Below are 14350 nucleotides of genomic sequence, written 5' to 3'. Positions count from 1 at the left end.
CTCAAGAGTTGGATGGCTTCATGGTTAGAGAAGGCAAATGTGTAACTGGAATAGAAGGTTGTAGTAATTCACATCTGCAATTTGCACTGTAGTCATAGTGTATTTCTTAGGAAGGTAAGAATAGTGTGTTTCTGTCTTTCCCCTTTCATGTGATCGATTTCCATAACATACACCATCACGATGAACCACTGACTTAGGGATAAGGGAATAAAGAAGTTACAGAGCTTACCGAGAGCACCTCCTCGTTCTCCTTTTCCATTCTGCTTTAGAAGTTGTTTAGGAATCTAATTGAGGTGGGCTTACATGTAATACAGATAGAGAGTGAAGATATGTGCTGAAGAGCAGGTGTCCTAACGGAGTGTTTTCCCCCGGAGCAGCGACCATATTAAGGAAAGCAGAGCTCTGAAGATGTTGATGAGTTATGTATTCTTTTGTCTGGAAAGGTGTTTGCTTAGAAGACATGCTGCCCACGTATTTAAGCTTTCAGGTCAGCCTCTCTCTCCAGTTGCTGCCAGAGTGAATGAGCACAAGCTGTATTTGACGAGCTAGAATAAATATTAAAAACTCATTTTGAAGTAGATTGTTTCTTTGAAAGTGAAGGAAAGTTGTTTAGTAAATGGAACTTGTACTTCCTACAAAAGGTCTGGGGTTGTTTTTTGCTTCATGTTTTTAATTTGATTTAGTCAAATTTAGTTCAGCTAGAACTAACATAGAAGAATATGGAAATCAATTTTATTTTTTAGACCAGGGGTCAGCAAACCCTGGCCTAAAGACCAAATACAGCCCAACACCTGTTTTTGTAAATAAAGTTTTGTTGGCACACAATTGGTCTCGTTTGTTTGTGTTGTCTCTGGCTGTTTTGTGTTGCACCGGCAGAGTTGAGAAGTTGTGACAGGGACCATATGGCTTGCAAAGCCTAAAATATTTACTGCCTGGCCCTTTATAGAAAAAGTTTGCAGATCTCTGTTCTAGACTAATGAAAGTACTCAGTATCAGTGTTTTTGTGTTTATCTGTGGCATAAAGGGCTGCTACTTCTCTGAATTATTATTAATTTAAAATATTTCAGTATCTTCTACCTTTTTTTTTTTTTAAGTCTTTATTGAATTTGTTACAATTTTGCTTCTGTTTTATGTTTTGGTATTTTTTTTGGCCGAGAGGCATGTGGGATCTTAGCTCCCCGACCAGGGATCGAGCCCACACCCCCTGCACTGGAAGGCAAAGTCTTAACCACTGGACCTCCAGGGAAGTCCCTCTTCTACATTCTTGATTATATATTTTGTAAAAATATTTTATGAAAAAAACTAAACTTACTGTGAAAATTGGTATGGCCTGATTGCCTAATGACCACATGCTGAAAATGACAAAACTCATTTCTGCTTTCCAAACCCCTTGGACAGTAAAATCATTTATTTCTAGATTTGCATTTTACCACTTACAAACACCCTGGGAAAACCTCATCTGGTACAAAGCACACTGTCAGCATTCAGTTACATGATGATTTCTTGATTTATTGGAACAATTTAAATGACAGTGAAAAGAAGCGCTTTTCTCCCACTTTTTCTTCAGTTTTCCATGATGGCTGACTTCTTCCACTCCCTGACGTTCATATTCCTTCTAAATGCAGGGCAGAGAGTTAAGGTTACTCCATGGGTCACTTGACAAATGGCTGTGCCTCCTCAGGGTAGTCTGAAGGTTATTTCAGTTTCTTGCAGGAAATGCTGTACAATAACTGAGGCTAATCTGATGAGCCCCCGGTATCAGAACCAGCCTGGGGACAAAATTCAATGCGTTCATTCATTAATACATACAGTCATTCAACAAACCTTGAAAGCATGCTGAATTAGGTGCTGTGTCCCCAATGACTTCATAGTCTGTTTCCGGTGATGGGCACAAAGCAGATAATTATAGTATACTGTGTTAAGTAAAGTGATAGAGTTATACACAGGGTATTATGGGAGAGAAGGGGCATCTAACCCAGCACGGGGAGAGGCGATCAAGAAAAGGTCCCTGGTGGAGGCTAAACCCAGATAAAGGAGTCCAGGATCTTCTGTAGAACATGCAGGTGGAGGTGTGCCGAAGGTGGATTTGAGTCTGAATCTCCAGCTTGAGGGATGGCCAGAGATAAAGGTTTAGGAGTGTTTAGCGTAGAGATGACAGTTAACACCGTGAGAGTTGATGAGCTCACTTACCAAGAGCATTGGGTTCAGGATGGGAAGGGCCAACATTTCAAGATCAGAAAGAAAGGACCGTTAAGGCAACAAGTCAGAAAGATACTTAAGAGTACCAGGAGAACGGAAGATGTGACAGTGTTTACAGACTGAATGAAGGGGAGGAGACAACCAGAGAGATGGAAAATCCAGGAATTGTCAGGGATGACTGGTAATGCAGGAAGCAGGAAGGGAGAATTTATTTCAAATGTAAACTAATGTAACTACTTGTTTGTTAAATAATTGCCTAAAAGTTGGTTTCAAGGCTGTTTAAAGGAGGCCCAAACCAATTAGTTGATTTTCCACGTTTGTCGAAGCTAGCACTTTTTATTCAATCTAATACATGTTATTTGAGAACTTTTTTGGTATCAGGCAGTCTGTTAGGTTGACAACTCAAGGGATAAACTATGAAGGATAAAAACGTGGTATAACAGGGACCTGGCTCTCAAAGAACTTGCAGCAAGATAAGCCATGTACCTAAATATTCAGGATGCAGGGTGAAAAGTGACAAAGAAGGAAGGACTAAAGTGCATGCAGGCATAGAGATTACTTTTCGATTGGGGATCCAGAGAAACAGTAATATTTGAGCCAAGTCTCGGAAGATGGGCAGAGGTGGAAGTGTGTGTAAGTCAAGCACAGGGGAGAGTGAGAGCAGAAACACAGTGCATGGAACTCCAGGGCACCGTCAGCCGTGCAGTGTTGCACTGGACTATGTCTGCTCCATCTCTAGACTGAACTTCTGATGCTGAGGACTGTAGTTAACCTTGACAGAGCCTCACATGGTGTTTTATATGCAGTACTCACTTGGGGTTTGCTATATGAACTTAACTTGACGAACAGACATCATCGTTGTTACATCGCTTATTCCACAGCCTTACCTGTGCTTTACCTCAGTCGTAAAGCAAAAAGTAATTTAAGGACTAGAATTCTTTTCTTTAATATTTATTTTATTTTTATTGATTTATTTATTGGGTTGCGTCGGGTCTTAGTTGCGGCATCTTTTTGTTGTCATGCGCGGGCTCCTGAGCACGCGGGCTCAGTAGTTGCGGTGCATGGGCTTACTTGCCCTGTGGCATGTGGGATCTTAGCTCCCCAACCAGGAATTGAACCTGCGTCCCATGCATTGGAAGGCGGATTCTTAACCACTGGACCACCAGGGAAGTCCCAAGACTAGAATTCTTATGTTATCAGTAAAACAGGTATTAAAGGTAGATTGCCTTCTTGATTTGATTTTTGAGGATGACAAATCAGAACTTATAAATGAATCAAAGACATGTAATTTATAACATTCCTTTATATGACATGAAAACATTTTAAGTGAAAATGTGGAGATTCTTAAAGACTGATCAACACAATTTCTTTGGGATCTATTTTAAATGACAACACTGAAGCCAAGTTTTAGACAATTATTTTGTTGGCATATAAGTAGTTATATTTGTCTTATACTTTGAAATGAACTGTATCCTTCTTTTAGGATTAAAAAATAATTTGCTTGTGTACAGTTTATTTATTTATTAAAATTTTATTTATTTTTTATTGAGGTATAGTTGATTTATACTATCGTGTTAGTTTAGGTGATGTACAGTTACTTTAGGTTAAACAAATATGATTTTTAAAAAAGCAAATATCTTGTAGCTGCATCTGTCTATTTGCTTTGATAAACTTAGGGAATCAGAATTGGAATACACATTTCATTGGTGGAATTTCTTAGCTATCTTGAAGTGGTTCTGTTTAATGTGTTACCTATGATTAGGAACGGAGAAATAGAAATATGAGGAGTTGGAAAAAAAAGATATTCTAGGCCACACGTTTTCTTGTTGATCCTGGAAAAGGAAATAATTAACAATATCTGTTAAAACAGGGTAGAGTGTACTGATTTAAGGGTTACAGTAGAAAATACTTCAAGGAATTAGGAAGATAAAGGGTGTTGGTCCATGATGATTTTGCATCCTTGACTATTTTATATATTCTTCATTGGTTTGCTTTGATAGGGATAGACAAACCAAATTTGAAGTCATTTCCTGTTAGTTTGACATGCGTTATCCTTGCTTGATAAACTCCTAAATTATCTAATTTAATCTTGTTTTCATTTTACAAATGAGGGAAGTCAGGTTAAGCGGTTTGTTTCAATGACCTGCAGAGAGACAGGTCACCTTTTTATGTTAGTGGATTGTGAAGAAAAACTCATGAAATTCACAGACTTCATGTGCAGATAACTAAAAATAAACTTCTACAAAGTTAAAATAAATTGTTTTGTTCGTTAAATAATTATAAATGTAATTAAAAATGTTTTCTAAATGTTTTTGTGAGGTAAGTAAGCAAGCAAAGTAATTAAATAAGAACTCATCTTTTTTTTCTTCTTCCCAATAGGACCAGACATACTATCAGTCATTTCAGGTTTCAGAATATGGTAAGAGTTCTTCAACTTATTTTGAAGGAAAACACATTTATTACTTTCCACAGAGATAAGAGAAATTTCTAAGAGATGTATTATTTAAAGTAAAAATCCCAATGGATTTTTACCAGGTAAAATCCTAGTATTTCCTATAGGTCTGAACATTTTTTCTTTATAAAGAGTAAAGTAGGAACAAGATTGGCTGTAGTGCCATTATCCTGCTCTTCATATGTATAGTTATTCTGTTTTTCTACTTTGTTGTGATCATAACATATTTAAAATTTTGTACGGTGTTATGTTTAAAGCATAACCACAGTCGTTTCCCATATCTTTCACTTGGTCAGCACTGGGGAAGACAGGGTTTAACTTGAGTAAATCCTCTTCCTGCAGGTGCCACATTTGTAATATCGCATTTGGAAACACGTAGATGTAAGCAATGTGCGACTCAAGTGTTGTGTTGGTGGATGGAGAGGAAGGAAATCGGAGAGTGAAGGTGTAGGACCCCACTGTTAGTTGTGCTCTGAACAGCTGTGTTGAGGTTGTACACAAGCTTTTTCGTCTGATTTGTGTTACTTTTTGAGATTGTGTCTCATTCAGGCAATAGAAATTCTGGAAAGTCGTTTGCTTGCACCTTTGTAGCTCCGGTCCATGCATCTCATACCGCATTGTCACAGCTCAACCTCATGATCAACTAGAAGAGGGGGCAGCAAAGCTTTTTCCTGTTAATCGCCAGATAGTAAAACTTTATGCTCTGTGGGCCATACGGCTCTGTCTTACCTACTCAGCTTTGCTGTTGTAGCACGAAGCAGCCATAGACAATATGTAAGTGAAAGTGGTTGTGAGCCAAAGCAGTTTTATTTATGGACGTGGAAATTTGGATTTCATGTAATTTTCCCATGTCGTGAAATAGTCTTCTTTTGATTGTTTCCAACCAATTGGAAATGCAAAACCCATTCTTAGCTCCTGCTGGGCATTGTTTACGGAGCCCCGATCTGGAACTGCGTTGTCCGGTTCAGGGGTCACTCACCACGTTGGCTGCTGAGCACTTGAAATGTGGCTGGTCTAAATGGAGGTGTGCCCTAAGCACGTAGAATGCCAAATTTTGAAGACGGTATAAAAAAAAGAAAGAAAAATAGCTCATTAATAATAATTATTTATATTGATTACATGTTGAAATGATAATATCTTGGATATATGGCTTTAGGTAAAATATTACAAAAATTAATTTCACCTGCTTCTTTTTCCTTTTTAAATGTGGCTACTAGAAATTTAAAACTACACCATGTGGCTCACGTTTTGTTTCTTTTGGACAGCCCCGATCTGGAGGAATAAATCAGAGGTAGCTGAGGATTTTATAGGCTGTTTTTATTTCACATAGAGGCAGTGCTGGGGGGCTATATGTTGTTGAAGGGGATATGTAGTGGAGGGGCAATTGATTGCCACCTTGTGATGTTTGAGGAGGGGACATTTTAATTTCCTTGGTCTAAAGAAATTCCACCTCTGAGTGACCAGGACCTTGGAGGAGGGTCAGAGTCCTGGAGTGGTCTCGGGCCTCAGATCATCTTGGGACTCCAAGGGTCTTTAGCCTGGAGCTGGAGGTCTGTCCTGTTCTGCTGACTTATTGGTCGTCTTGATTCTTCTCTTGCGTTAACTGAATGGTGAGATGCCTTGTTACAAGATGGATCTATTTCATTGGTCAGTGAAGTTAGAAAAGAGGAATATTTCTATAGATTGGAAGGAAACGAAATTTTTTTTACTCCAGTGAGGTGCTTTATATTAAATAATATTACTATTTATAAAATGTTTCATAGCCTAATTATATAAAGCCAACCAAAGTAGGGGTTTCTAATTTTGGGATTACCTTCAGGAACCAGTACCTGTTGCACAAGAAAAGCATCATTACTTTGTAGCCATATCTTAGTTATTAACTAGAAATCCTAGGACACAACTTTGTAGTAATCCATTGCGTTAGACTGTCACCGCATTTACCTTTGATGGTCTCAAAGGACGTGGATTCTCTGTGACTGCATGTGTGTCACCCTGAAGAAAAAAGAGAGTCTTAGGGTCTCAGGATGTGCTTTTAGTAACCAAATTGGAAAAAAGTCCTAGGGAAGGGGCTGCTCAGAAGTCGCTATTTACCAAGTGATATGGAAGTGTTTTAACAAGCAGTAAGTGCACACTGGTGGGTGACAGGTGAGTGAAAACCCTGGCCTTCTAGCACTCAGATGGCTTTGCATCTAGGGTTCTGGATACAATTTAGATTCTACCGGTGGGAGGCTTCACAGACCCGAGTGTCCATAGCAACTCCACCACCCCCATCGCTGTCTAGTTACCAGCCTTGTAGGGTTTCTGATTTTGAGTGGAATGAAGTACTTTTATCTATGTGTTAATGTGTATTTGGAGCCTAGTGAATCTAAGTTCAAATGGTACCATTTATCAACTCCTTTAGAGCAGTTCTGTTCTCTAGTTTGTAAAGTTGTAAAATGAGAGGTAAATGGATTGTTTAAAATATCCTTGCTTTTCTTTTCCAGTATTACCAAAATTTGAAGTCGCTTTGCAGACACCATTATACTGTTCTTTAAATTCTGTGAGTTTAAATGGTACCGTCACAGCAAAGTAAGTATCATATTGCTTTCTATGACTATAAACTGTTATGAAACTGTATGACAAAGGGCTCATTATATACTCCAGAACATTAGCACAATATGTTGCTTATTAAAATACCCCAGGGGGCAGGAAACAACTGTTTATAATAAATAATTAAGCACGGAACATGTCTGCACAGGTCTTTGCACCCATGTCTCTGTTTCCAAGCTGATCCAGTCCTAAAATATTCCCCACAGGCTAGTGTCTTTCCAAGACTGGTCAAGGGATTTACCTGATAGATTGTGCCAGATTGAAAAAAAGCTTTATCTTTATTTATTCCTCATTCAACGGTCAATAATGGAGGGTGAGACTTGGGGGAGGGGTTTGGTTGCCTTATTGCAATTAACAGATGAGTCAGTGATCCACATTCATCATCCGTTTCAGCATTTGGACACAGGGACTTCCAGCCCCGCCCCGTGTAACTGCTGTCTAGTGGCTTTCATGATTTTGATCCAATGGCTCGAACATCACAGCATTTTGTTTTGCTGAGGCAAAAAGCGTCTTCAGAGTTCCAGACCACTGGCTCTCAAACGTATGGGCTGGGATTGCCCTCAAGTAATTCCAGGACCAATTTCTTGTAGCATTTAAAATTTTTAAAAAATTTTGTGTCCCTCCCCATCCCCAGGGGTTTGTGAGGACTTGGATGGGGTGACACCTGTGACACACGTCCCTCGTCGGCCGGGACCTGTCAGTGGGTTGGAGTTGGCCTGGGTGACTAGGCCTCCTCAGGAGAGCAGCCTGCGGGCTGGGTGCTGACCTAATCCTCTAAGGGGGCCAGGACCTGATAGAGCATCGCGGTGCCCTTTCCCTGCTCAGCTGTCCCTCCTTGGTGTCACTTGCACCTCTTCCAGACCAGAGAAGGTCTTGCTCTGGGTCCCAGAAAACCTCAGCACACTCCCCATGACCTCCGCAGCCCTTATGAAGAGGTGCTTGCCTTTCCTTCCCCAGGATGGGTGTGCCTTGTAGCATTTATTTTATCTATTTATTTTAATTTTATTTATTTATTTATTGTCTGCATTGGGTCTTCGTTGCTGCACGCGGGCTTTCTCTAGTTGTGGCGAGCGGGGGCTACTCTTTGTTGCGGTGTGCGGGCTTCCCATTGTGGTGGCTTCTCTTGTTGCGGAGCACGGGCTCTAGGCACGCGGGCTTCAGTAGCTGTGGCACATGGGCTCAGTAGTTGTGGCTCGCGGGCTCCAGAGCGCAGGCTCAGTAGCTGTGGTGCACGGGCTTAGTTGCTCCATGGCATGTGGGATCTTCCCAGACCAGGGCTCGAACCCATGTCCCCTGCATTGACAGGCGGATTCTTAACCACTGTGCCACCAGGGAAGTCCCAGCATTTGTTTTTGATGTGTCAATATCTGTGCTTTGGTTTGTGAAATTTATTTAGCTTCAGAATTTATTTGTAATAGCTGGTAAAAACTGGACCCCATCTCACCACTCATCACAATATTCCTCTCCTGGTGAGGGTTTGTGGCAGTGGCAGTCGATGGGCAGTGAGTCCCCGCACCAAAACGTCTGAGGACTCCTGCTTTAGATTGTTTTGGCAAACAAATCATGTGACACCCACGTGACATAAAGGCAAAAATGTGTCTACGATTTGTATACCAAGCTAGTTCAACTAAGAGGTAGCTTACACTGTGAATTTGGGTTCTGGGGCTGAATTTACGGTTTGGAAAACACATAAATGCCCGCTTTGTCATAATTATTATCCTGCCCTTGATCTTAGCTGAAGGTCAAGCATTCTGTCTGCGTTTTATCTTGAGTTTTTTTTTTTTTTTTTAAACATCTTTATTGAAGTATAATTGCCTTACAATAGTGTGTTAGCATCTGCTTTATAACAAAGTGAATCAGTTATACATATACAATATGTTCCCATTTCTCTTCCCTCTTGCATCTCCCTCCCTCCCACCCTCCCCATCCCACCCCTCTAGGTGGTCACAAAGCACCGAGCTGATCTCCCTGTGCTATGCGGCTGCTTCCCACTAGCTATCTATTTTACATTTGGTAGTGTATATATGTCCATGACACTCTCTTACCCTGTCACATCTCACCCCACCCCCTCCCCATATCCCCAAGTCCATTCTCTAGTAGGTCTGTGTCTTTATTCCCGTCTTGCCGCTAGGTTCTTCATGGCCTTTTTTTTTTTTTTTTCCCCCTTAGATTCCATATATATGTGTTAGCATACTGTATTTGTTTTTCTCTTTCTGACTTACTTCACTCTGTATGACAGACTCTAACTCCATCCACCTCACTACAAATACCTCCATTTCATTTCTTTTTATGGCTGAGTAATATTCCGTTGTATATATGTACCACATCTTCTTCATCCATTCATCTGTCGATGGACACTTAGGTTGCTTCCATGTCCTGGCTATTGTACATAGAGCTGCAATGAACATTTTGGTACATGACTCTTTTTGACCTATGGTTTTCTCATCTCGAGTTCTTTGACTAACGCTTATAAAACTTAGTGACTTCAAATCCGCATAAACCATCAATGTCCACATGGATTAGGTTGAAAGTGGGTACCTTCTTTTTTTCTGTTTTTAGTTTTCTGGGGTGTGCCAGGGATTTAACACAACCAGTTAAAACAGTGGTTCTTAAACTCTGGTAACTGTCTAGGAAATTTATTGTACGTTTTCAGGGGGTGTGTATCCCCTGAAGCAGCAGCATTGACTGCCTCTTCCCACCAGCCCAGTAAGAACCCTGCAGTTTCATCCTGATGCTCATTTGTGGACCCCCTTTGAGACGCTAATGGCTGAGAATGACACGGCGATTGTGACGGTCCCCAGGCAGTTCTTTAGCGCTCAACACGTTGTGTCCTCATCATTTTCTTTAGTATGTGTATCAGTCGAGGTATAACCAGAGAAGTAGAAGCAGCAGGAGACATATATTAAGAGATTTACTGCAAGGAGTTGGCTTATTTGACTGGGAGGACTAACTAGGCAAATCCAAAATCTGTAGGGCAGGTTGTCAGGAAGGGCAGCTAGAGAGCTCTCAGGTACGGGCTGGCGTTTCTGTCCACAGGCAGAATTTCTTCCTCTGTAGGGAATTCTCACCTCTGTATTAAGGCTTTTCAACTGCTTAGGTCAGACTGATCAGATGATCTAGGATAATCTCCTTTACTTAAAATCAACCGGCTACAGACTTTAATCACACCTATGAAGTACCTTCACCTTGACACCTAGAGTGTTTGATTAAGTGACTGGGGACGTTAGCCTAGACACATCAGAAAGCCCATCTTAGCGTTTGGTTTGTCTGTTGTAGGTAGCGAGACAATTGTTGCCAGTTAAAGTTCTCAGACCTGGCTAGTTCTCATACTACAGGCATACCTCGGAGATTGTGGGTTCAGTCCCAGACCACTGCCATAAAGAAAATATTGCAATAAAGAGAGTCACGTGAAATTTTTTCGGTTTCCCAATGTGTATAGAAGTTATGTTTATACTAGATTGTAGTCTATTAAGTGTGCAATAGTGAAGCCGAATCTGGCCTCTGTGCCCCGACACCGAATTAATTCTCGGAGACAGAGTTACGGGTGAAGTAAAAAAGAATAGCTTTATTGCTTTGCCAGGCAAAGGGGGTCACAGTGGGCTAATGCCCTCAGAACTGTGTGTCCGAACCCAGGGGCGTTTGTGAGGAGTTTTATAGTCAAGGGGTGGGGTTGCAGATAAGGATCAGGGGGCATGCAGGGCTTGCATTCATTCAATGCGGGGATCACCTGGCATCAGGTGATGATGGGCAAACTGTGACCTTCTCTGGAATGACGCGTGCTTCATCAAGAACTTAACATCTTCCATTTGCTGGGGGTTTTAGTTCTGCAGAAGAGCTCAAAGATACTGTTATTTGTATCCTGAAGGAATGCATTGATCCACACTAGGGGCTGTTTTCTGTGTTCAACTAAGGGATTCAATGGAAGCAGGAGTTTACTGTCAGATTTATAGAGCACAAAGCAAAATTAACTTCCATGTTTGGTTGAGCATTTCACAATAGAGATGGAAGGGATCCAGGAAACGTATTTAAAAAAGGCTTTCTGACAGTAAAATGGTTTACCAAAGATTGCCTCTCCTTTACATGAAGAGACTATCCCATCATGAGAGGGGATACAATTAATACATAGAAGGCAAGTCCGCAGAGAGAGATTTGGTTCAGGAATATAATTTCGGTGCTATGGATAAGCAGATTACTTTTATTTTAAATTTTCTTTCAAAAAGCGAATTTTTAATAGCCATGAGCACATTTGGTGCCCTGGCATGTTTGATCTCATAAACCCTGATGGTTAATATTGGAACATACAGCAATGGGCCACGGCGAATGCAATTTCAGCTAACATTTAAAAATATTCAAAGGCTACAAAGTCTCCTGGGCATGCAATTAATGGGCCAGTCTGGATTTCTAAGAATAAAAGGTTTTCATAATCTTTTAAAAATCTTTTGACGGGAAACTGTCACTTCCAATTATGATCAGATTTTCTCTGGAGTCTCCAGAGGCTGGGTAAAGTGTGTATTATGAACTGTTTTTGAGGTATTGTAGTTAAAAGTCTTCTCATTTTGGAGACTTAATATCAAGGATCACCATTTATTAAGCACATTCCTAACTATGTTTTAGTTTTAGAAATTTGTAGTAAGAGTATGTTTTTAATATAATTCTTTTAAGTTAGGCCTCGTGTATTATTTTTCAGGTATACATATGGGAAGCCAGTGAAAGGAGACCTAACACTTACATTTTTACCTTTATCCTTTTGGGGTGTGAAGAAAAATATTACAAAAACATTTAAGGTAACTTTTGCAGATATCTTATAACTTGTAATGGGGAAAAACTGTAAGTGTACTTTCTCTAGAAATAAGATTTTATACTGAATTAACCAAAAGTTGAGCATAAGAAAATCAAGAGCTTTCTATCATTGAACAAATGAGAATCTACCCTTTTTTAAAAAAATGATTAAAGTGGAAAGAGAACCATTGTATTGTTGTGACTTAGTTTGGGTTTTATTTCTAAAATTTGAAGTGCTAAAGTGAAGAATGAAATTGAAAATTTTTTAACAAAACAGATAAATGGATCTGCAAACTTCTCTTTTCACGATGAAGAGATGAAAAAGGTAATGGATTTTTCGGATGGCCTTTCTGAACACGTGAATCTGTCTTCTCCTGGGCCGGTAGAAATTTTAGCCACAGTGACAGAATCACTTACAGGTTTGTAGACTTTGAAGTGAAGGTAAAGCTATTTATGTTGTGCTGCTCTGTCATCTCTTATTATAATTGGTACGTTCATTTGAGGGCACCGTTGCCTAAGGATGCTAGTTAATGCTGAGATTGTCATGACTATTAGTGTAACTTGCAGAATGTTTTCGTAATGAAGGGGAAACTTATGTTCTTTGAAAGGATGTACTTGAACCACCTGTGATAGGTATTTATAATTTTTTCCATCTCTATTTTTTTTTTCAACCTGAAAACTACATGGAAGGGCTACCTTTTCAGCTGACTAACCATCCTCCTTTTATTTTTTTAAATAACATCTTATGAAATCTCACCTGCTCCTAGACAGTTTTCTCTTTTAATAATAAAATAAAGGTTCATTACTTGGATCTTTCGGTTGCTATTTTTTAATGGCTTTCACCAATCCCGGAAAGTGCAAAAAGACTGTTCTGAGATCAGTGGCCTGATCTCTGGTGCACATGTCATTGATTGGGGGACACTAATGGTGCTCAGAAGGGATCCACAGGGGACATGTGTGGTCCTCTTTGTGGCCGAGCCAAAGAGGCTTCTGTGTCCTGATATCCTAACCCCTTTGGGAAGTAGCTCAGATGGAGAGATTTGGTGGATAGAAGCTGTTGGTAATATATTACTTTTACTTTCTAAATGGTGCAATTTCCAAAACAGGTATCTCAAGAAATGCAAGCTCCAATGTATTTTTCAAGCAACACGATTACATCATTGAAATTTTTGATTATGCTACTGTCTTAAAACCATCTCTCAACTTCACAGCCACTGTAAGTTGGCATATTTATTAATGGTGTAAAGCAGTAAGTTCAGTTTAGTGAAACAGAATGGGAAATAGTACTTTCAATGCTTTTCAAAAAATTTAAGCCCAAAGTAGGTAGATTACTTTTCCTCTTTAGATATATGAGGCACACAGAATTGTTTCCAAATGACCTTTATCTAATTTATTTAAAAAAGTAGTTTCCAAAAAATTTTTCCTCAAAATATGTTTAATAAGTAATTCAAGTTAGATTTGAATTGTGACACTGAAGTTTTTATAAATTAATCGAAGGAATTAGATGGTAGTCAAAAAATTTCAATTTCAATTTGATTTTTATAATGACTGCTTTTAGTCCTAGCAAAGATGTAGCATTAAAAAGTATCAACTAATCTACTCAATTTTTTGAGAGAATACGGAATTAACATTTAGTGACTGAGTGAATACATGGGGCTTACAGACCTAAGAAGGACCCAGTCTCTGCCCTGGAGGTACAGTGTTTGTGATGGTGACAAGAAAATATACACATAACTGTAATTCAAGGCAGGCTAAATCAGTGTCATGAACACATTTCTGTAGGGATTTAAAACAGGTGTTGGCAAACTGTTTCTGCAGAGGGCTAGATAGTATATATTTTTAGCTTTGAGGGCCATATGGTCTCAGTCACAACTGTGTGACTCTGACATTGTAGCATGAAAGCGGCCACAACCCCTTGGTAACGAAGCGAGGGTGGTCACGTTCCAATAAAAACTTACTTCCAAAGAGACTGGATTTGGCCTCCCTTCCTGCCATAGTCTTCTGGCCCCTGCTTTAAAGAAAGGAGGGTCACTTCTTGTTGAATAGATCAAGAGAAGTTTTAGAGTTTCTATGTTGGTGACTATGTGGAGATTTGGGGGCAGGGCTGCGCTCAGAGAGGGCCCTGTGCTGGTACTTTGCCCTAAGCATCTCTTCCATCTTGCTCAATATCTTTTTACAATAAACCAGTGATCTAGTGAGAAAAAAAAGTTTTAGATAGCTTCTGATTTTAATAAGCTTATAATTTAGACAGTTTGAAAAGGTAGTTAAGAAAACCCCCAGGAATCTGCAAATGGTAACTTCCAAATGAATAGAGGGAAACAAAAAGAGTTC

General features: G+C 39.8%; 1 protein-coding gene across 2 annotated transcripts in view; it reads left to right on the top strand.

The window, feature by feature from the left end:
* The window catches only part of CD109 (CD109 molecule), a 130087-nt gene that overhangs the window by 56443 nt on the left and 59294 nt on the right, over positions 1 to 14350 (top strand). For both annotated transcript variants that reach the window (XM_057528034.1, XM_007166643.2), the window contains 5 exons: positions 4579 to 4618; positions 7135 to 7219; positions 11928 to 12024; positions 12297 to 12438; positions 13126 to 13235. In XM_057528034.1, coding sequence (XP_057384017.1) covers positions 4579 to 4618; positions 7135 to 7219; positions 11928 to 12024; positions 12297 to 12438; positions 13126 to 13235 — 474 coding nt within the window. The remainder of the gene's footprint in view (positions 1 to 4578; positions 4619 to 7134; positions 7220 to 11927; positions 12025 to 12296; positions 12439 to 13125; positions 13236 to 14350) is intronic.

Source organism: Balaenoptera acutorostrata, chromosome 14, assembly GCF_949987535.1.
Source record: "Balaenoptera acutorostrata chromosome 14, mBalAcu1.1, whole genome shotgun sequence".
Classification (NCBI taxonomy): domain Eukaryota; kingdom Metazoa; phylum Chordata; class Mammalia; order Artiodactyla; family Balaenopteridae; genus Balaenoptera; species Balaenoptera acutorostrata.
The sequence above is the reverse complement of the archived record's forward strand: the minus strand, read 5'-3'. Positions and strand labels throughout refer to the sequence as shown.